The sequence below is a fragment of the Akebia trifoliata genome, chromosome 4 (assembly GCF_017979445.1).
Source record: "Akebia trifoliata isolate Shusen 1 chromosome 4, ASM1797944v1, whole genome shotgun sequence".
Taxonomy (NCBI): Eukaryota; Viridiplantae; Streptophyta; class Magnoliopsida; order Ranunculales; family Lardizabalaceae; genus Akebia; species Akebia trifoliata.
In genome coordinates this window covers 16,021,602-16,045,711 of record NC_141378.1, presented here as the reverse complement: position 1 = coordinate 16,045,711, position 24,110 = coordinate 16,021,602, and the positions used below count along the sequence as shown (strand labels likewise).

The 24,110-nt window shown below is 34.0% G+C and overlaps 2 protein-coding genes and 1 pseudogene across 16 annotated transcripts; all 3 read left to right on the top strand.

Moving 5' to 3' along the window:
- Window positions 1-1,454: 1,454 nt before the first annotated feature.
- On the top strand, window positions 1,455-6,454 carry LOC147404144 (terpene synthase 10-like). Of its 4 annotated transcripts, none has more exons than XM_086439987.1 (7): window positions 1,455-1,681; window positions 1,759-2,020; window positions 2,888-3,263; window positions 3,571-3,789; window positions 4,103-4,241; window positions 5,451-5,699; window positions 6,120-6,454. In XM_086439987.1, exons 1-7 carry the CDS (start codon window positions 1,466-1,468, stop codon window positions 6,420-6,422), a joined length of 1,764 nt encoding a protein of 587 aa, XP_086296113.1. In that variant the 5' UTR covers window positions 1,455-1,465; the 3' UTR covers window positions 6,423-6,454. The 4 variants fall into 4 exon arrangements, with proteins under 4 accessions (XP_086296113.1, XP_086296116.1, XP_086296114.1 ...); XM_086439990.1 differs by having other exon boundaries at window positions 5,451-5,640; window positions 6,120-6,289; XM_086439988.1 differs by lacking the exon at window positions 3,571-3,789.
- A 6,740-nt stretch (window positions 6,455-13,194) lies between these two features.
- On the top strand, window positions 13,195-23,128 carry LOC147404143 (serine/threonine-protein kinase STY13-like). 11 transcript variants are annotated; one of them, XM_086439983.1, is made up of 7 exons: window positions 13,195-13,543; window positions 17,265-17,368; window positions 18,089-18,229; window positions 20,500-20,608; window positions 21,395-21,624; window positions 22,431-22,580; window positions 22,989-23,128. In XM_086439983.1, the coding sequence occupies exons 3-5, from the start codon at window positions 18,105-18,107 to the stop codon at window positions 21,431-21,433; spliced, it is 273 nt and encodes a 90-aa protein (XP_086296109.1). In that variant the 5' UTR covers window positions 13,195-13,543; window positions 17,265-17,368; window positions 18,089-18,104; the 3' UTR covers window positions 21,434-21,624; window positions 22,431-22,580; window positions 22,989-23,128. The 11 variants fall into 11 exon arrangements, with proteins under 11 accessions (XP_086296109.1, XP_086296110.1, XP_086296108.1 ...); XM_086439982.1 differs by lacking the exon at window positions 17,265-17,368 and adding an exon at window positions 17,909-18,002 and having other exon boundaries at window positions 13,196-13,543; XM_086439981.1 differs by lacking the exon at window positions 17,265-17,368 and adding an exon at window positions 17,909-17,992 and having other exon boundaries at window positions 13,197-13,543.
- Window positions 22,598-23,845, top strand: LOC147404142 (senescence-specific cysteine protease SAG39-like; annotated as a pseudogene). The gene is made up of 2 exons (XR_015177705.1): window positions 22,598-22,778; window positions 22,918-23,845. The product of XR_015177705.1 is annotated as a senescence-specific cysteine protease SAG39-like (transcript).
- The last annotated feature ends 265 nt before the right edge of the window (window positions 23,846-24,110 follow it).

The window sequence follows — 24,110 nt, the reverse complement described above, 5'->3', positions numbered from 1 at the left end:
ATAAATGTTTTTTACTGATCATATCTCAACAATGTGTGGAACGATGTAAATTTTAACGTCACTCCAACATTTTCCTTAGAAAAATTATTTATTTTAGAAAGATGTTATTGGCACCCCATCTTTTACTTATTACATCCCAATAAAAAATAAAGAAAATAAGTAAATAATTGAGAATAAGTAAAAGTTGGGGTGTTAATGGAAGCTCTTTGTTTTTTTTTAGATTACTGTTTTTGCTAGAAAGTTAAGTGAATGTTAACACTGTTTAAAACACGTCTTGTACCTCTAATGATTAGAAAACGCGACTTTTTCATACATAATAGAAAATGTAGTTTTAAAAAAAAAAAAAAAAAAAAAAAAAAAAAACCATTGAATACTTTTTTTCTTAAATGTGGAACTTAATACATAATAAAATTTGGTTATTCTTAAGTGTAAAAATATCTTTTAATATAATTTTTTATCTTTTATTTTCATTATTTTTTTCTAAAGTTTTTCCTTGCCCTTTTAATCCTGTATTTTGACTTTGTGTTTATTGTCAACACTTTTATAACCTAAGCCTAAGTAAGCTTAGGCTGAAACACACAAATTTCATGCCATTTTTGAGTCGTGTGTAGAATTGCCACTCTTAATGGTGGGTATTCATCTATAATTAGGTATCCATCTATAATTATTAAGAAGGTTCCACTTTCACCTCCACTAACCACTGTTTGAGAAAAAAAATAAAATAATAATAATAAAAAAATAAAATAAAATAAAATAAGAAGACATCTTTATCCATGTTTTAAAACGTGCTTTGAGACTGGTTTTTCTCCTAACGAGTTGTCAAGTCGGTGATTTGTGAGTCAATTAGTATGCGTCAAAAAAAAAAAACATTAAATTTATAAATATTTATGAATAAGTTTAACTATTTAAGAAAAATGAGTAATATTTATTATTCTGTTCCCATAAAACAATTTAAATATACCAGAAAAATCAGTTGATAGGCCTCTTTGATAATTGATTTGATCGAGTCACCTCAAAACACAAGCGAGTCAAGCTGATTTGGACGAGTTTGGAGTGGATTCAAATTTTGAAACTATGATGAACTCTTTTCGTGCCATGACGATATTTAGAGTAATGATTAAATGACTCCCTCACGGGCATACTCAATCGACTTCTTTTCCCTGATGTGACATACATCAGAACCGTACATCTATACTGATACACAATTGACAATCACCACAAATATATGAAGTTATGTATTTCTAGGAGTACAGATGCACGGCTCTGGCACATGTCACGTCAGGAGAGTCAGGTGGGTATGCCACTTTGAGGAGTCATTTTATCACGACTCAGATATTAATCATGCTTGCTATGTCCCACCTGCGTGACTTGATTTCTTAGGTTGAACAGAGAAGTTTGGCCTTTAAAAGGACCAGCCCATGTTATGGTGAACTTCACAACATATGCAACACCATTGAAACTTGAAATGGATCTTCCTCTTATCTTCCAATCTCCTTTCAAACAATTGCATCCTACCACATACATCCCTCCCAAAACTGAACCCATGAAATGTCGGATTAGCCATGTTCGATTCTTGGTTAGCGCTCAAATCAGTAATCCAACGATACAAAGGAGATCGGCAAACTATAAGCCAAGCATTTGGGATCATGATTTTATACAATCTATAAGGACTGATTATAAGGTAATCATGCTACAATACATGTCATATATTATAGCTGCATGGATCTCACTAATAATGTAAATATTTGTACTGTCTAGGGGGAGATCTACACTAAAAGAGCTGAGGATCTCATGACAGATGTGAGGCGCATGTTTGATGAAGCTATGGGACCATTGTCTCAACTGAAGCTGATTGATACCGTCCAAAGATTGGGAGTGGGGTACCATTTTGAAAATGAGATCAGGGAGGCCCTTGATGCTATACTGTGCATCAAGGATGATGATGTTTTCATAGAGGATCTATGTGCCACAGCCTTACGCTTTAGGCTCCTTAGACAACATGGGTATAAAGTATCTCAAGGTCTAATACCATTTCGTGAGCTGAATATGACAATTACGACGCACCGTTCATTTTAATTCCAAAAATTAGCATAAAAAGTGAGATCGCAGAATTTTCAAAATGACGACCTCGCTGGTATAAAGTAGTGAGATCGCTACGAACTTGCGAGATCGTTACACTTTTATAACCATAGAGATTGTCACTAAAGTCAACGATCTTGCTTCTTTATGCCAGCAAGAAGTAAGATCATCACTTTGAAAAACCTATGACCTCACCCTTCATGTTTTGGGAATTAAAATGAACAATATGCCAAAATGGGAATTTCGCCAAAAGTTGATCATGTTTTGGGAAATTTCTCTCCCATCATTATATCAAGATAAAATATGTATCCCAAAGATACATTGCTTATCTCCAACATATATCTTAACATATGGATTTCATATTTTAATGACTGAGATTTTGTGTTTTTTCATGAGTCAATGGATCACAATCCAATGCATGACATATCACCAGGATACATGTTTTATATTGACCATTAAAGCATGAAATGCAATGATTGGGGTTCATCCTAGGGATGCATATATGGCATATCCTGAAGATGTGTTTATCCTTTTTTTTTATATTTATGATAGGGTGTCCGGACCCATATGTAGACCCGACTAGCAGGGAGAGGAAACTGACCTCTTAGAACATGATATCTCTTAAACCACACATATTAGATAAGCCGAGATAAATTCCTTTGGATGGACAACGAGGGGGCTTGAATTTCAAACCCAACACTTTTGATATTTATCCTAGAGTAGGTTAAATGTTTCATCATGACCATTAAAACAAAAATCCGACTCTTATCTATCCATTAACTAGGGAATGTTTTTTTGTGAAAACTAGATGTATTTAATAGCTTCAAAGACAAAATGGAAGGTGATTTTAAGACAAGCATTGGCAAAGATGTTGAAGGAATGCTGAGTTTGTATGAAGCTTCATTCTATGCTTTCGAAGGAGAAGATATATTGGAGGAGGCCCAAGAATTCACAAGAAGACAACTCCAGGTGGTCAAAGGGAACAGTGATACATATCTTGCCAAACAAGTGAGCCATGCCTTGGAGCTCCCCTTCCATTGGAGGATGCCAAGACTAGAATCTAGGTGGTTCATAGATGCCTATGATACAAGGGATGACATGGACCCGTTGTTACTTAAGTTTGCCAAGTTGGACTTCAACATGGTTCAAAATACACACCAAGATGACATAAAATCTCTCTCAAGGTAAAAAACATAATGTGCATTTTTTTATATTATAAATATCTATTGATGGTTTAAAGTTCCATATCATTTCGAAACGTTTCATTTGAGACAATCCAGTTTTAGACATGACAGGGAAAGAAATATTAAACATTTCGTATTGTATTGGAATATTTTGATTCAGATTGTCTTGATATTTCTTCCAATTAAAATATATATTACCTAAATATGAGATTTTTAAACTTGATATATATTTGTGTAGGTATGTATATATGTCACATAAGGTTGGGCCATGTAACAGTCTTCTGTGTTTTTGTTCTTTGGAGTTTAGGTGGTGGAGGAGCTTGGGACTTGGAGAAAGATTGAGCTTTGCTAGGGATAGGTTGATAGAGAGTTTCTTCTGGTCTGTCGGTGCAATGTTTGAGCCTCAGTACGGATACAACCGGAGAGAAATTACAAAACTCGCTGCTTTTATTACTATAATTGATGATATTTATGATGTCTATGGTTGTTTGGATGAACTTCAACTATTTACTGATGCGGTTGAGAGGTGGGTTGTTTCCAACTTAAGGCACCACAAATATGTCTAGTTCGAACTACACTCAGCTTGTAATCAAGTCTTACCAGATGATGACACGTGTAGGGTTAGGATTAATTCCACTTTTCACCTTATACAATTGTCAATTGGTATTATAAAATATGTTTGTTCTTAAATATAAGCTCTCATAGTTATATATTAAATATTTTGAAACCTATCCTAAATTTAAGAATTAGGTTGGAATAAAATTAACTTACCGGACTCAATTTTCTATATTTAATATAATAATAGTGAAATAGTTGGAGTTTGATGAAACTTTTTGCAGATGGGACATTAATGCAATGGAAGAGCTTCCAGATTACATGAAAGTATGTTTTCTAGCTATCTATAACACTGGGAATGAAATGGCTTATGAAGTTCTTAAAGATCAATCTTGCAACATCATACCATACATAAGGAAAACGGTATTACATGTTTCTCTTGTTAAATTTCATTGCTGTTATTTTGTTCTATCCATTTTCTTTGGTTAAATTTTATTTTTGATTTCTGTAATTAATAATTGGGCCAAGCTATATATCATCATCATCGTCATATATATGATTAATAGGATGATCAAATATATATATACACAGCTATTTACATTCATATGGTCTAAACTTACTCCCTATTTGAACCCACACTTGTGAGGTCCAATATGAATATATTTTGGCCAAATGAGTCGAATCTAAAAATTTACACTAATTTGACTTAAAATAACATTTTAAATCACTATGTTGGTCTATAATAAGGTATTCTATGATGTACACCAAATCACATATGTAGAAGATGGAGATTGGGATATTGATTGTTATTAGGATTAGAATAGATTTATATTATTTTGTTTGTCTATTAGCTCAATTTGAATTCGGGTGTTTGCCATCCTGGAATGAACCCAATTTGAAGGGGTAGGTAGAGATAATTCTTTTCTTGGTTCGCTTTGGTTCCCTAGATGGGTTTGTTAGGTTGGTTCGTTTCTACACACATTATATATATATGAGGTAGGATCCGTGTACACATATATCTACAACGTGTTTTGTCCTATGTGAGTTAAAATGTTTGGATTGAGATGATTTTTGGTGAGAATGATTAGCACGAAAAATAGATTTAAATTTTTTTTTTTTTTTGAATATAAATATTTTCATGAAATCTAGAGGACTGTGTTTTTGAATTGTCAATGTGATAATTAATGTGGGCCCAACAACCTTTTTTAAGATTTTAAAATGGCAGTTAGCCATAATCTTAAATTTGTAAAATTCGGCACACGAAATGGTAATTTACCCTATTTATAACATCATTGAGAAAATGACAAAACACCTTTATGAATGAAGTATTGGAATCTCTGATGATGCCTCCACTCCCCAACTTTTCACGAGGTTAATAAAGTCAAAATGGATTACAATTTTGTGAAAGTGGTCTTCAAGGTACAAAGATCCACTCGAAGGATGGATCATATACTACGATATTTATACTAGCCCCGGCATGAATAATAAGTAAGAGCAAGAATTATAAGCTAAATCATGTTAATATATACAATGTATTCCTCTCTCTTTCGCGGATATTTATATTTATATTTTATTTTATAAAATCAAAAAAACCTGATTTAATAGTGGTGTTTTTGTTATTTATCATTTTAGTGGGCAGATTTATGCAAGGCATACTTGCAAGAGGCAAAATGGTACTACAGTGGATATAGACCGACGCTTGAGGAGTATCTTAACAATGCATTGATTTCAATATCAACACCCGTCCTTCTTGCTCCTGCTTATTTTTCGGTTGGGCAAAAGATAACAAAGGAGGCTATGGATTTCTTAGAGAACTTTAGAGGTCTTATACGTTCATCATCCATAAATTTTCGATTAACTGATGATATGGGAACTTCAACGGTATGTGTTCTATTTTATATTAATGGTTTTTCCCAACCTAAGTTTTTAGCAAACATCCAATGTACGTACGGCTACGAAGGATGGGAGTACTACATTCTAATTTTAGCAGTACGTTGGAAGTTGTGCCTCAAGTGTTTTTTTGAGACTATAATTTCACTTCTATTAAGACATGGCTCATCGCTATGCTAGTATAGCAAGGGATATGCTAACAAAAAGAGTTCAATGGATCATTAGAAACCTCTACATACAATTATATTTTATTTTCATGAATGTCCTTAAAAGGTAATCATATTGTCTTTTATGCAACAAAAAAAAAATATGGATTTTATCGATATCAAGTAATGTCATTTCTATCAATAACATTTTTAAGATTTTATAATATTTATACAAAAATTCCATTGTTTAACACTTCAACCATAGGCCGAGCTTGCGAGAGGTGATGTTCCAAAATCAATCCAGTGTTATATGCATGATGCTAGCGTTTCTGAGGAAGTTGCTCGTGAACACATACGACACATAATAGGTGAAACATGGAAAAAGATGAACAAAGATGGTGTTGCTTCTTCACCCTTTCATCAGCCATTTATAAATGCTGTACTCAATACTGTGAGGACATCACAATGCATGTACCAATATGGAGATGGTCATGGTGTTCCAGATCGAGAAACCAAGGATCGAGTCAGATTGTTGTTGATTGAACCCATTCCACTTACGGAGGGATGAACCATTTAGGCTAATGAGTCATTTTTAATGTTATAATCTATTCATAAATCATGTTTAAATGCTTATGGACGGATAGTAGACTTAATTTGGTTTCTTATAATTGATCAATTAAAGTCTTATTTTAGTGTGTGATGATTTACTTATCCTGCATTTGATTTAACCATTGACTCAAAGCATAGCAATATCGAGTTGAGTTGACTCAACTTGACATGTTTTAAATCATAAAGGTATTGAAAAGCTTGTAATAGAGGGGTGTTTTTGGAATGGCCGCAATAGACAAAGTCAGATGGCCACTCTAGAAAGAGAAAAAAAGAAAGAAAGAAAAGCTTGTGCGATAGAGTGATATGGCCAAAAATCATTGAAATACCCTCATCCTCAATCTTGAAGCAAAACGCTTTGTTTTTTTCTTCAAACAAGTCATCTTCTTCCAGCTCACAATTATTAATTTTTCTCCAAATAAATGTTTTTTTTCACCAAAATAATAGAGAAAATCAAGTAACTAATTAAATTCTATTGTGAACAAGTACTGGCCTTCTTTTTGTCAAAATCCAAGGTAGAAGAAAATTTTTCTAGAAAAATAAAATAAAATAAAAACTCAAGGGTTCATGAATAGAGGATCAAGATAATGTTATTTCAGTTATTTTCAATAGTCTCTCATGGATATTTTTTTTTATTTCATGGAATTTTTAATGTTTTGTTCATAAAATTTACACAGTGTTGAACCTTAATGTTGGAATGCATTATAGAGTCTAGATTCCACGCTACCTATTGTCAAGGTTTGACGTTGTGGACATTTTTCACTTACAGGAACTTTTGTTGGACAATTTCGTCAAGGTTCAATAATAGGTATCATTGAGCCTCTATGCTATAATACATTCCAACATCAAGGTCCGACAGTGGGTAGATTTTATGAACAAAATCCTAAAAATTTTGTGAATTTAATTTTTTATTTTTATTTTTGCTACAATTTTTTTTATTTTTATAACTATGGACGATAAAATTATCAAGATTATAAGAATACATAAATGATTTAAAAATGAAAAAAAAATAAAATAAAGGGGACCTGAAAGGTTTACTATTGTTTCTCAAATCTATACCCTCTTTGGTGAACTCCAATGGCTTTTTGGTAGATAGAACAGATCTCTCTCTATTTTGATGGTATAAAATGTTGAGAGGGGAAAAGTTATAATTAAGAAGATTATTTTTAAGGATTTATTAGAGAAATTGTAGGTGAGGGTATTTCTATCCAAAAATAGGAGTTACTATAGCAAATAGCCTTATTTTGAGTAATAAAAAAAAGTGACTTTTTTTTTTCCATTGCTTTATACCTATTTTGAGTAATAAATGTGTTAGGATTTTATATGAGCCTAATCATTAGACAACTATTGAAATTGTTTGAATGAGTGTTAATAATGTTTTGTAACGTAGGGGTTAGAGTTTGAGCCAAACCTTTGTAATGTTTGGAGAGTGTGTTTTAATCTTTAATTGGAGTGTGATAAATAATTTAAGAAGCTGGGGTGTAACAAGTAAAAGTTGGAGTGCCAATAACATCTCTCTTATTTAATGATTGAAGTAGGAGGTATTTCAGTCATTTTGATTGCTTTGTGACATAATAACAAGATCAAAGTAGTAATCATCATTTTGAAAAACACATGGTGTGTAGGGGGGCAATGAGTTGAGTTGGGTTGTGTTGTATTGAGGTAAGGATATTTTGAATATTTTACTCAACCCGAACCCCACCCATTTAATAATTGTGTCAAAAAGAACCCAACACATTTAACTCATGTAAATAGGTAAGCTGACCCAACCCGTGTAACTCGTTCAGTTAAATTCTAATCTTAAGTAGAAAAACTAAATTCCATTTCCATCACAAAAAAATAAAAAATAAAAAAATCCAACATTCTTCGAATTTTATCTTTTACATTCTTATGACATCAGATCATATTTTTAGATGCCACAAGAAAGTCCAATCAGGAGACCAAACAATTGTTGGAGATAGGGCACTATGTCATAATAGGCAAATTGCGACTGTATTTTGCTAAAAAAATGATAGCTATAAACAGTTGTTTTTCAGTGACAAATTCCATCAGTCGTTACAGTAAAAATGACTTATTTTCAATTGGCTTTAGTTGTAAATATTAGTCACAAATCGGGACCGTCACTTTGATGATGTCTTTTGGATCGATTATCAGTTATCTTTATGCCAAAACCCATGATTTACCTTCTCTCTGGGTTTCACGCTTTATCGGCTGAGAATGTTTTCTTGACTTCTGGAGAAGGACTTTAAGCTTGATTTTCTCTTTAATCAAAATCCAAATCTTTTGAAGAGCTTTGTTTTATTTTTGGAGGAGGGCTTGAGAGCTTCTTCTACTCTAGAGAGAGAACTTCTGTCTTCTGAGAAAAAGTAATCCAGATCCCCCTCCAAATAAGGGAGACTTTGGTATTTATATACTTAAAATTAATTTCACTTTTCAATTATGTCATGACTTAAAGAAAAATCTTTGATTTGTTTATCTAAAAAGTTAAATTTGCCCGAATCCAATTTTAAGGATTTTATGGGTTATTGGTGGGCCAAACTCATTTATTTGGGTGTAGGGCCCAACACTTAATATGTAAATCACTTAATTTTATTTTAGATCATAGGTTTTATTTGCGATAGCTTAAACCCAAATCATATAAGTCCGTCTCAATCAATGAGTCCTAATTAAAATGTATAAGCCCAAATTTGATTTTAAGGACTTTTTGATAATTTATAGAATTGCAAGGTCTCTTCAAATTTTTTGACTCCTACAATATTATTCTCCCACATTCCCTTCCTTTTAAGGTGAGATACATTGATATGATACAATGTATCTCATGTATCATAATATGTTGCATTTGGTTCTCTAACACTATCAATTTCATTTGTTAAATTTCATTGTTGTTTTTTGTTTTTAATATTTGGGCCAAGGTATATATCATCATCGTCATATATACATATGATGATGAAATATATATACACAACTATTTACATTCATATGGTTTAAACTTACTCCCTATTTGAACCCACGCTTGTGAGGTCCAATATGGATATATTTCGGCCAAGTGAGTTGAGTCTAAAAATTTACAAAAAGTTGACTTAAAATAGCATTTTAAACCACTATTTTAAAAATCAGACCGATGGTGGTTTGATCGGGTTTGACTGGATTATGTAATTAAATTGGTCGGACTAGTAAACCATTGGTTTTTTTTTTTTTTTTTTTTTAAAGTATTTCCTCTTATGAAAATAATTAAAAGTATTTTAGGAAAAACATACATATATTTTTATGATCGATTTTTACAAAATCATGCAATGGTTTGACACAATTGATCCAGGGTCCAAGCATGATCTGACTGATTTGATCTGATCATCAGTTCAATGTTTAAAACATTTTTTTAAATGAAAATTTTCTATCGTTAAAAATTGAAGTCAAATAGAATTCCTTTATTTATTTATTTATCCCGATAGTCAAGCAAAGTGAAATTATATTGAAAATCAAATAATTTACATGGTGAAAGAATAATTCTCCTTGCTTCACACAGATTGAATTCTTAGAAATGGTAGGCACATCATGTCCTCTGCGAAGGCCTTTGTAGCTTCCCGGGCATATCCATATCTTTATAGAAATTGATCGATTTCTGACTATAATAAGGTAAATTATGATACACCGAATCAGATATGTAGAGATTGTGATATTGATTGTCATTAGGATTATAATAAATTTATATTATTTCATTCATCGGTTCACTCAGTTCGAATTCGGGTTCATGGTTTTCCATCCTAGAATGAACCCAGTTCCTAGGGGTTGGTAGAGATAATTCATTTCTTGGTTCACTTTGTTCCCTAGATCGGTTTGCTAGGTTGGTTTACTTCTGTATATATATATAATTCCAGTATACACGTTACTAGTAGAGTTATAATGTTAAACAATTCTACGTTAAATAGAAAAAAATACTGGGAAGACTGGCCATTGAGGCATGCTTGCCAAGTGCATCAGCAACAATGTTCTGCTCTCTCCGCACACGCTTAATTAATTTTCCAAATCACATCAGCAACAAATGCCAACGAAGCTGTCCATCTTGAAGTAGGGCTGCAACCTGGGCGGGCTGGCCCGAGCTCAACCCGATTGATGAGAGAGCCTGGGCTGAGTTATGTAAAACATGACTTGAGCTTAGTTAGGATATCTCATCCTGACCCCAATTTGAGTTGAACTCAGGTTGAGGGATCGATCAACCCGTACCCAATACTAACATACAAATAATTTTATTATAATTTATATTTTTTTGTTAAAGTTTTTGATGCCATCTTATTATTATGTCTTGTGGACAATTAGATATTACTAATATGGGTTTTGATTAAGTATGATTTGTCTAAATAATCTCTCAATGTTGGATATGGATGTTGGTTGTGATTTTATTTATTAGTGGGTTTTTTTTAATATTATATATATATTTTTAAGATATAAAATTTATTTATTGATTATAATGAAACTAGGGGTATTCAACGAGTCAACCCACCCAAAATTATCAAACTTGGGCAAATTAACACTACAAAATTTTAGGCTTTTAGCGGGGGTCAAAAACTGCCGCAAATACCAAAAACCGCCACTATTATTAATAGTGATGGCCACGTGTAACGCCACTATAGGTGGTGTAGCTAAAGGCCATATGAAGTCCTATAGTGGCAGTCGAAAACCGCTGCTAATGGATGTATTACTGTCGCTATGAGTATGAATGAGACCTATAGTGACGATAAAAAATCGTCGCTAATTAAAATTATTACCGTCACTATAGATATAAATGAGATCTATGGTAACGGTCACAAACTGCCGCTAATTGATTATATTACCGTCACTATAGATATAAATGAGACCTATAGTGACTGTAGTGACCGCCGCTTATTAATTTTTTACCGTAACTATAAATACGATTTTGAATACTTATAGTGGCGGTAATGGCCGCCACTAATAAGATTTTTTTTAAAATTTTAAAATTATTTGTAATTAAATATTTATTTTTATACAACCTGTTAATTAAATACAATTACTTAGTAAATCAAATTAGTTAAGAGACAAGTATAACAAAATAATAAGTCGATTGAATTAAGAGTCAATGCTTATAAATCCATATTTGATGCTTACAAATCCAATGCTTATAAATCCATGTTTGTCATTAAAAAAATAAAAACTATCTATCATGGTTGTTGTTGACACTGATCATTGTCGTGTTGATTGTGTTGTTCATCAACCTACACTTCATATACATTAATCAAATTAGTCATATCAATCAATATTTATTTATTAATAAAATATTTTAAAACACAACATATTCAATTATCAATGAGAATTTACCTTTCTCATTAGAGTAATGATCAATTCCTTGAGTCTTTCCACCTCAGCATCTCTCACAATCTGTTATTGCTCTAAAGACTCAAGTTTCTCCTTCAATCTAAGTACCTTAGCAGAATCGCTAGAGGAATTTTTGGAAGATGATGTAAATAATTTACTGGGAGTCGGTCCCAGGCCAACACCACGAACACGACCATGTCTATCAGGACCCAAGATGAAAAAGTACAAAAAGATTGAGTTGAACTCGGGTTGAGGGTTCTACCACTTGGATTGAGCTTAGGTTTAGTCTCCAACTCACCCAGGTTGCAACTCTAAGTTGAAGTCCTTGAACCACAAACATAGAATCTGATTCAATAAGCATTTTTCTCCATCAAACAAATCTTAGCTTAATTATTAGTCGCCTCTCCTAAAAACCAGTTGGGTTTACCAATGTTTATAACACAAACCCTCACTTCAGCTTCAATAATTATAAGAGATAATATTTATGACAACGTGACCAACTTTTGAAAAAAAATCAAAGAAAGCTAATTAATAGTGGTTTTTTCATTTTTATCATTTTAGTGGGCAGATTTATGCAAAGCATACATGCAAGAGGCAAAATGGCACTACAGTGGATATAGACCGATGCTTGAAGAGTATTTGAACAATGCATTGATTTCAATACCAATGCCCGTCCTTCTAGCTCCTGCTTAGTTTTCGGTGGGGCAGAAGATAGAAAAGGAGGCTATGGATTTCTTAGAGAACTTTAAGCGTCTTATATATTCATCATCCATAATTTTTTGATTAGCTGATGATATATGGGAACTTCCACGGTATGTGTTCTATTTTACATTAATGATATTTCCCAAACTAAGTTTTTAGCAAATATCCAATGTAAGGCTAAGATTGATTGGAGGAAAAACATAAGTTTCTCAGATATCCATTTTTCTTCGGTAAAGGCTAAGAAGGGTAGATCAAGGAGAAGGTCTTGGTATCAGTTGGACGTCCAATTGGTACAAAATCTAGATTGGTGTCCAGGAAATGAGCTACTTTAGTCACTAGCAAATTAACATTGAACTTGAACAAAAAACAACTCTTATCTGGATGTCTGTTTGACTATTATTATTACTTTGAGTCATCTAACATACATCTAACCAAATGAGACCTGTCTTTGAAAATTCTAATTGTTTTTATTTTTATTTTTAATTTTTGTTTATGGCTTGTTTTAATAGTTTATGAAGATAATTTCAACTTATAGACAATTTATCTTTCACAATTGTTTGGTTAAGCTGGATCACTACGTGAAATTCCCAATTTTTTCAAAAAAAAATTGGTTGGGCCTGGCCCGTCGAATTTTAAATCCGAAATTCCGCGGCCTGTGGACCACGTTTTCGGTCCATCACACTCACTCTCTACCTCTCTCTCTCTCTGCCTCTAACTGTTTCCTCCGTCTCTCTCTCACAGTCGATCGATCGACTTCTCACTCTCTGCCTCTCTCTCTCACTGTTTCTCTCTCTCTCTCTCTCTCTCTCTCACACACACACACACACACTCAATCGATCGACCTCTCCATTACTTTCTCACAGTCGATCGATTTCTCTCCCTGTCTCCCTTGATCTCATCTCTAGATCGATCTCATCTCTGGAGTATGGATCGATGTCATCGCTCAATCGCTCGATTTCTGGTCACTCGAAGTGATCTCTCGATCTCTGAACATTGGAAACGATGGAGTGATCTCTCAATCTCGAAGTGATCTGTTCACTGTTGTTTTTTAAGGTGACTCTCTCTCTCTCTCTTAGGCTGATGGATCCATAGCATTGTTCAGATTGATGAGGATGAGATCTAGGGTTTTGGATTCCACAAAATCTTATGTGATTAATTGCAGATAAATTATGGGACTGATTTGTAACTAGTTTATAGCTACACTATGAAGCTATCTATGTGCCTTGATCAATCACAAGATCCCACTTTGATGCAAATCTTCAAAGAAAGAAACCCCTGAACTCCTTCTAAACATTTTAACTAGTAGAAAACCTGAGTTCTGATTTTTTTCCTACTGATGTTATTATCAATATATCTGATTTCAGTTGCATTCTGAAACATCACAATAATTTGTATTTCAGAAAACTTTGTTTAAGGTTCTGATATTTTGTCGACATAATAGAAGAAAAAATTAGTCTATTTTCTATTTTTCTTATATTTTGTTTGTAGTCTTTTGTGGACTTGTGTAAATATTTCACAATGGAGAATGGCGACCACTCAGTGAAGAAGGGGTACAAGTTGTGGAAGCTCTGACTAGAAACATTAGTCACAATGTGCATTGCACTGAGTGCGGGAGCCAGTCCATTGATATTCTCAAGCAGATGCTGCTATTCTCCTCATAAGAGTACAGTTTTTGGTTAACTTCTTTTCCATTATTTTTCCCATTTGACCTCTGAATCACTACAGTTAACATGCTTGCTATCTTCCAATCATATATTTGTATCCTTTAGTGAATTGATTATTGATGAAACTAGGTTGTATTTTGAACTTCGACTTGTGTTTTGGTGACACTATGTTATTTTTTCATTTATAACTTCAGTTAACATTCATTTTTTCTGCTTAGTCTACTATAAGGATGCAGTTGATTCATTTTCCTTGCTTGCCGGAATTCAGCCAGATTCTTGCCAATGTTCAAAATAAGTTCTTCTTCCTCTTAGATTTTTTTTTTCATCTCTGAGAAAATGAAATGCTGAACCTGTTTTCAACAGATGACATGCCCTTGACCTTGGTCTTCAATGGAAAGACCTAAGAAGAAATAACCTCAACATGGATAAACGTGTTCCCGATTGAGTGGATCATTTTTTTTACTGGTTTTGGTCAATTGGAACGAATTTTAGTAACGTTGCTGCATGATGTGTGTTTCTTGTTAGTTAACGAATTTGATAAATGTGAAATTAATCTTGGTCAGGCCAAGGTTTTTCTACTCAATATGTTAGGATTGATTGTGGGACCATGGGCAGTGCCAATGGTACCCAGCCCATACATAGCAGCCCTTGGGCCCTTTTCTGGGACCTTGTGAGATTTTGATTGGGCCCTCTGTTTTGGGCCTTGCTCTGCCATGTGTGTCTTTGATTGGGTCCCACATCTTAGTTGGCTAAAGTTCTAAGTTAGGTATGACTGTTTTGGCCCTTTGGGAGATGTAGACCAAGGAACTGCCGCCATGGAAAATATTCTCCTCAAATAATGACCCACAATGTCATGGATTTATGGCAAATCTTAAATCATAAAGATCGTAAAGTACATCATAATAGTTATGAACAAGATATTTTGATGCTAGTTTAGGAAAGTACATGAGAGTAGGGACAGCTTGGTTTGGTCTGGTACTCAACTATTGAGATATCTATCTTCCTAGAGAAGGGTTGATAAGGTCTATAAGATTTGAAGGGGATGGGACTGATATGGGTTGGGTTCATGAGAGAGCGAGTTTTGGTTAATATGGAAGGCAGGCTGGATGGATGCTTGAGGATACCAAACCTTAAGGAAAGTGGAGTAGATGATTATTTGTAAAGTGGAGGGTAGCACATGGCAGATCATCTACTCACTCTTGCTCTATGCTAAGATGGTAGGGGTTAGATGGGATGCCTGTGAGAGAAATGTATTTCACTTTGAAGCAGTCATGCAATTCTTTAGAAGTAACAAGATCTGTTGGCATTATTTACGCATATAGCATTGTGTCACCTGACATATATCAGTACTACCACTTGCCAATACTGTGAGTGGTACTGACACTTGAATCCTGGATCAAACTCAGCCAACTGGAACTCCTAACCTCTAGTCTTTTGACCCTTAGACACTTCTACTGAAAATTATTTTACAAATGAAGTCCTAAAAGATAACACCCTATTTACTGTTTCTTACTTAAACTTGTTCTTTCTCCTTGTTTGCAAGATGAATGCCTCCAATCTTACTAATCACAGCTTCTGACTTCCATAGTAGAAACTAGAATAAGAGACTATGTGGCACTAAACCTTTACAATTTTCATTTTGACAGTCCCACCATCTAAACAATGATCGTCATAATACCATAGTAAAAAGTCCTACACTTCACATTAAAGAAATATATAAGGTAAACTTATATACAATGTAGTAGAAAATAAGGTGAACTTAACTTGGGACTTCAAAGAAGGCCACGTAAAGAATAAGTTTCAATCATTTATAAATTTTTTTTAAAACTACCTGAAAGGCGAGTAAAATTTTCTGCTTTCTCATGTTCAGCTCAAAAGAAAGTAAGTGTGTTTCGAACGACTCTGATGAATTCTTCTGAAGTAGCATCAGGATTTGTTCTATAATTGGTGAATTATCGAGATCTCCACTAGAGGCACGAGTTACATAGGCACGATAGACTTCCTCATGCAAAGATCGGTTTTTTGCATGTGGCACTACAGCCATGAAGCATGGAGCATCCAATGTAATAACCCATGGACCATTGAGGATATTATGTTTAAAAAAAAACAATCATTTTGACAAAAGACATTATATTAGTTGTATTTTTATTTGTTGTTGTTCGTTTGATAGGAAAGAAGAGTATGAGTTGTTGTTGTTGTTTAAAACATCTATGGATCTATATTATATAAATAAATAGTGGCAACAATAGAGAGGATCTGAAATTAATTAACAATGCCCTTTATTCTTGGGCATCTCTTTTAAATTTGTTACCTTACCTGGATTCTCAAGCTTTCTCTTGTTTTAATAAAAGAAGAAGCACCCACTAACCCTTAAGGCAACAGAAAACCCTTTTGTTGTTTCTACTGATTTGCAACAAACGGACAGCTCACATCTTCGTTAACATATCTCCAACTGCTACTCAATTGTATATAACATTTTGAAATGTGTGTTAAAGTTATAAGGACTCTATGTCAGGAAGTATCATTAAGATTCTCTTAGATAAGTTAAAATAATAATTAGGGTGAATTACACTTTCGTCAACTAAAACAAACATTAGTTTATACTGAAACAAACATTCAAAAGACCACCACCACCATCAACCACCATTAGTTTATACTCCTAAGTCTTTGAGTTTGGGTTACCAATATCAAATGCTTTATACCATTTGAGGTCACTCCAGCACGACTCATTTTTTTTTTTTAGCAAGCTCTGCCTTGTCTATCGTATGCAAGTATTATTCTCATTTTGGATTGCTTGTGATCGTAACATTTGTTTCTTCTTACTTTTTTGGGGGGTCTTGCATATTCAATCTGATCCATTTAAAAGGTGCATATAGAGCACATGTTGCCTAAAACAGGAACTATATTCCATAGTGTGAATTTGTTCTGAATGCCATTATGTGTTCTTACTTTGAAAATCAACCCATTGAATTGAAGTCCTTGCCTAACATACTTTGTGCATTGTCCCCCAGTATTAGTTCATAGTGATTCTTTTAGCTTGCCCTTGCCCAGCTCATAGGATATGAAGTTGACTTGTTTGTTCTTCAACACTTGTATCATTGTTTAAGCAGCACACCCCTTTGGAGCTCCATGAACTGCAAGCGAATATTGGGAAGTTATTACAATGATTTCAGCGCATGCATTTTCTTTTGCATCCTCAGGGAAAAAATCATCGGTAATGATTCCTTTGTAATATTTGTAATGTAAAAGCTACCGAGATGTTATTTGTTTGATGGACCGCCCTTTCCATGGTTTGTATTTGTGTTTAAGTAAATTTACTAATTTTCAATATCATGTACTTGAAGATGATCTATCCTTTTATTTCCTTTTTTTTTTTTTTTTTGGTATGTGCTTGTGTTAGTAATATCAGTTACAAGTCTTCATATGCCAATCTAATTGCTGCTCATGGTTTTGGGTAAGGTCTATATATGTCAATCTAATTGTTAGTTCCCCATTTTTATGGGTTCCATATGACCCATGAGTCAATCAAAGGGTTGGCTCAAACATACATATAAGCTCACACTTGGCTATGGCTTTGTAACAGAAAAATGGATCCTATACATATGTTTTTTCATGTGCTTTTCTATAAAAGCTACAAACATATTTTTTTTATTCTTTTTCAATTTATTAATCAGAGGAAAGAGTCACAAGAACAATGCCTACTTGCCCCTTCGTCTTGAGTTCAAATATGTTTTCGTCTTGTTACTTGAACCAGCAAGGTTAGACCAGAGGTTCTCCAAGGGATTTTCAAGTGTTTTCATTGTTGAAGCCTTTTAAAGAATGTAGATCAGCAATTTAGGTACACAAAGGTGTAATTTCTATTTGTTAATTTGAATTGGACTACCGGTTCTTCTTGATTTTATATTTTAATAATATTGGTTGTTTTGTGTTGTAGCCAATAATTTGCGTGAATGCTGCCTGTTCAGAGGGTCAGAATACAAGAGACCTCAAAAGAGATAACCACGGGTTCCCTTCCCCGATCATTGGATGTTAACCTCCGCCATGAGATTGTCGAACATGCTAGGGCGGGGGACATGTAAGATCTTAATTTTGAAGTCATTTTAATGTATAGTTGTTTATTGATGTTCTTGATCATTCTCATCTCATAACAACACTCCTTTTCTTCTAAAATCAATACCCATATCTTCTTCTACCTTGCTTGAATTCCAATTTCGATGATCTTCGTATAGCTTTTTCAATCATGGTAAGTTGCATTTAGATTATTGTTGGATTCTATTTTTGAATTCTATTTTTTTAATTAATATCGTGGATCTACAGTCACGGTAATGTGACTATGTTGCAATGGGTTCTTTGCTATGTTGGAAATATATAACGAAACAATTCGCGAAGTATTTTAGACAATGGTGGGGCTGGAAAGCAATACACAATTAAACATGAACCCCACGTTAACACGTGTTGATAGGTCTCATTGAGATTGGCACTACCATGAACCCCACGTTAACACGTGCTTATCGTGGGAGTAGATTAATTTTTCATCAATTTTGCCTTTTTATGCAATAGGTTGCACAAATTAGTGAGAGTATGTCATGTTTCATTTCTTTTATTAGTTTTAGTGATTTTTGGTGTCACCCTTCATTTTTTGTGGAGGAGATGGCTAAGCTGTGTTGATTCTTAGTCCACCACATTTTAGTAGGTTTAAATATTCCTAATTACGGATTGACCCATTTTATAAAGTGTGTGGATCATATTGGATCGTTGATTTTATTCATTGAGTCCCATGCCTTGATCACAATGTGTAGTTGCATTGGCGGTATGGTGCCATTAATTATTAGAGATCATGTTCAGAGGCCACTGGTGGTTGCAGCTACATAGGCTAATATTTCCTCTGATCTCATTACATATTCTACATCTCACTCGCTTATTTTAAACTTTATTAGATTGCCTTCTACCACCACAACTACAACTTCTATTCATCCTTTGTAGCTGACCCACCAGCTTCAACAATCTGCTTAATCTGATTCTCCAGCTACAATCAATAAAGAGAACAATAAGAGTCATTATAGAGAAAAACAGATTTATTTACAAAGTTGGGTTTCAGTAATACCTTGATCTACTCACCGAGACTAGATATTTGTTTCATGTTTTCTCTTTACTTTTGTTTTTGTTTCTTTTGTTTTCTACTTCTTGCTTGATTATGTATTTTATCTTTCCATATGAATGGGGGAACCCAATGAGGATGTGATGTTTAGTAGCTTGAACTTTAAACAAAATATTAGCCTGATTAGTAACTTTTTTGTTTTCTATTTCTTGCTTGATTATGTATTTTATCTTTCCATATGAATGGGGGAACCCAATGAGGATGTGATGTTTGGTAGCTTGAACTTTAAACAAAATATTAGCCTGATTAGTAACTTTAAAATATTTTATTTTATTTTATTTTATTTTTGTTGATTGGAATATATTTCATCAAAGAGATTTCTATATACTAGGTTTCCAACAAGCATTATGCTTCTCAAAGGTGGGTGAGGGTGTGGTTGGCAGAATCAAATTTCTGTTCATGGTTGAGGCTCTCTATCAACACGACGGTTGGGATTTGAGGGGAAAAAAAAATAGATTTCCTACAGATCAGTACTTATAGGGATTCATTTTTCTACGGCTATGTTGATTGAGAGCCTTAACCCATTTTTCTTTGTTTCTTGGTTCATTAGTATGGCACAGATTTCCTTGAGTTGGTGAAAGAAGAGTGCTTGAATGTGGTTGATTCTCCAAGGTTCCATGGTTATCAACTTAGTACTCAATTAGAAGAATCCATCCTAGATTGTTTCAAATGTATTGTTAACTTTTCCACTCATGGAGGGTCAAGTACTGAGTTGATTTATTGTTGGTTAGGAGAGAGATTATTAATTGGGATTCTTTCATCAGCAATTTGATCCCGACTTACTCACAAAACTTTGAAAAAATGTATTTTTATACTATATTTGAATAAGAAATTTTGTAATTTTGTTTAATATTTTATAAAGTATCAACATATTTTTATTTTTTTGGAATAGTATATCTTTTTTCTTGTGTATTTTGTTTAAGAGGTATGTTTTTGTACTAAATTTCTAGATAAATATGTGGGTTCAAATTTTATTGTTCCGTTCTGAATATTTATGCAAGCACAAGTCCTTTTTGTCATGTAACGTTGTGAACCGTGAGTATTGCCTTGTCAGAAGTTATTGTTTATTAGTAAAATTATTTAGCTAAAAGTCTTCATTAACTGGACTAAAGATATTCATCAATGTTGCTTTTGAGTATCTTAGCCAATTTTGCACTCTCTGATTCTCGAATTCCTGATTATACAAGGAAAGTCGATGTGTATAGCTTTGGGATTGTGCTTTGGGAGCTCACGACAGTTCTACTTCCATTTCAAGGGATGACTCCTGTGCAGGCTGCATTTGCTGTGTCAGAGAAGGTTGGTTATTTGATACTTCTCTAGTTATTTTTGGCATATTAACATTTCAGATAATTTTCAGTAACTCCTATCATTTTATATTAGATGATTTGTTTATTCTTTATATATATATCGCCTTGGGATTTTACGAAAGTAAAGTTGTTTTAGAATTAAATGTTTAGAAAGGGTTCCTAGAGAGAGCTAATTTGATTGTATGATTCGAACTATCGATTTGGTTGATTGTCACAAAAATGAAATAGACTTATTTGCATGCTTATAAAGAATTTCTGTATGTCTTTCTAATATTGAAAGAGGTGCCACTTTGGCTTGAAGCCAAAGGTTCTTCTTTGATTTTAGACATTTAGTAAGTTCTCCTAGAGTCCCCCTTTAGAAAAATCTAGTCATGGAAGTCCCTAGGACATTTGCTTTTCTCTAATTGAAACTTGTAATTTGATTGATTAGTATAGGTTGTTAATTTGTTTGCATATTTAGTCAAGCTGAATGTTTTCTTGAAACACCGTAATAACCCATTTTTTGCTCTTGAAATTTGGAATCCACGTAGCTAGATTGTCCAAGTTTTACGATATGCGAGAATGTCTAAGATTGTCTAGTTTTCTGATTTTTTGGGTCATGGCCCATCCAATATGTAGGTTTCCAATTAAACAGTTAGGAACGATGAAGAGTTGACTTTAGGAGGGGATGTAGGTGTTCTTTCAAGGTCATTGCCCACCAACCAAGTTAACAACAGCAACAACAATCTCAAGTCTCTGTCTATCCATTTCTCACAACATTTGTCACTCCCTGAAGGTTTGGCTCATCTTACATCGCTCCAAAGGTTGTCAATAAAGTTCTCTGATTCCTTGATGTGCGTGTCTGAGGAGCTGAAACAGCTCACCTCGCTTCAACACTTGGAAATTATTTGGTGCTCTGTTCTGGGAGCACGTTGCCAAAAGGAGGTAGGAGAGGACTGGAGCATCATATCACACGTCCCCAACGTCCACATTGCTCCATCATGACTCCACCGAGATCTGAGAGAGGTAAAGTTTGTTTTTAATTAAGATTTTACTTTTGAATTTTGAATTTTGAATTAAGAAAAGAAACAACTCCACTCCTAATTGGTTGATTTGAGGTTGGATCTCATCATCACATGCCAACGGTTCAAATGATGAAACGGTTATTTTAAATCAACTCTCTTTTTGACATTTTCCATTGTTTCAATCAAACAATGAAATTCATTTTCCGATGATCATTTTTTCAAGGAATTCTTAATTCTCTTGAAAACGAATTTCATACAATGAAATAGAACCTATGGATTTGTTGAGAATTTCATACTAGAAGCATTCAACTTTCTTGATGTTGTTCTTTTGATAAGGGACATTGGCTAAGAGTTAAAGTGATGACTTCTCTATGTTTAGTAGTTCAAAAAATTTACTTTGGAAGATAAAATTTTGGGAAAGAACATAATTTCATTATTTACTAATCAAACACTTATAATGAAATTTTATCTTTTTTTTTTTTGAAAGTAATTGGGGATTAGGCAGACCCAAACCAGAAAGGCTTGAAGACTTACAACCTCTCGTAGGCATGCCCACTAGTATCCTTTTTTTAATGTTATATTTTACGAAAATTTAAAAAGTTATAAATTTATATTAGATAATATATTTTATGCCGACTATCGACCTGACATAATCCTAGTCCTTTATATTTGGGTTTGGGATTGGTAATGTAATTTAAAAGTAATACCATGTACGTGAAACTTCTAAATCCTACCAAATGTAGATTTAAAGTTTCGATTAGTTTGAGTTTGTAATATTTAATATTTCTTTTCTTTTAAACTTTGTAGATTGCAGGGAAAGTCTCAAATAGTTGAAGATGAGTTAGTTAGGCTTGGCGAACAAATGGTCCATAGTGCTGAAGGCACAAGAGCTATAGCTTTGGAGCTTTGCCGTGAATTTGAGGATAAGTTTCTCCAACATATATTGCTACTGGTGAGGTGAGTAATTTCTTCTAATGCACACAAATATTCAGATATTCAGTGTTCCGTGACTGTGTGCAAAATCTTATTCTTTTACAACTTACTGGTAATCCCTGCATCGGGTCTAATCTTCTCTCATGCTTCTGGCATTGAGGTTCCTAATCTTGTGAAGTCTGGTTCTGCATTTGAGTTGTGTCACTTCTGTTTTCTTATGCTGTTTGGAATTAATGCAAGACTGTTGTAAGCCATTTAGCATTACTTGGATTTCCTAAGAGTAACTGTCATCAATGTTGTTGAAGTAAACCAAGAATGTGAATTTGGTTTCTGTCTCACTGTTTTCTAACTTGTATGGAAGTTTTTGTATACAACCCAAGAATGTGAATTTGATTTCTGTCTCACTGTTTTCTAACTTGTATGGAAATGTAGGATGTTGTTGGGCATTCTCAGCAGTGGCAGCTATGGAAGGGATTAAGCAGCTCACAACGGGTAAGCTGATCTCTCTATCTAAACAAGAACTAGTAGACTGCGATACTAGTGGAGTGGACCAAGGATATGTGGGGGTGGTGTTATGGACGACGCCTTCAAATTCATCCAACACAACAAGGGCCTCACTACCGAAACTAACTATCCTTACAAGGGAATTGATGCTACTTGCAACACCAAGAAGACAGCCTCATCGGCAGCTAAAATCACTGGGTATGAAGATGTTCCAACCAATAGCGAGAAGGCCCTATTGAAGGCCGTGGCAAATCAGCCCGTGTCTGTGGCTATCGATGCTAGTGAATTTGACTTTCAATTCTACTCGAGCGGTGTTTTCACTGGACAATGTGGCACTGATCTAGACCATGGTGTCACTGCTGTTGATTACGGGACGAGTGATGATGGGACCAAATATTGGTTGGTGAAGAATTCGTGGGGCTTGGGATGGGGAGAGGAAGGATACATAAGAATGCAAAGAGATGTTGATGCCAAGGAAGGGTTGTGGTATTGCCATGGAATCTTCTTATCCTACGGCATGAAAGTAATCGATAAGTACGATGGAAAGAAGATGATTTGGATTCTCAGCTTGTTAATCCCTCCCTCTTAAGTTTCTCCTATATATGTATGACTAATGTGTGTGTTAAGAGGTTTACATGTATATTCATTTTGGGTTATTTAGTTTAATTTGGAGTTTGTTTTATTATTTTTCTTTTTCTGATTTTTTTAATTATTATTTCGTTCATTGTGATTGGTGAATTAAAGGACCGTGCTATTGTTTGTTAAACCTCCAAATTCGACGGTCATACTCCATGGATTTTTTTTGTTTTTTTTAAAGCCCATTCTCTAATAATTTGATAGTCCAGAGCCGTCAAAAAAAAAATTCTACAAAAGAATATTTGACGGGCATATTTGACGAGAGGGTCTGTCAAATTTCTTAAAATTTGACGGGCTAAGACCGTCAAATATGGGCCTTTTTTACATAGTGGATGTTTATATTTTGGAGATCTTACTTTGAGTTCATTAACTTTCTAAAATTTATAATTGTGGGCATAATCTCAGGATTCTCTA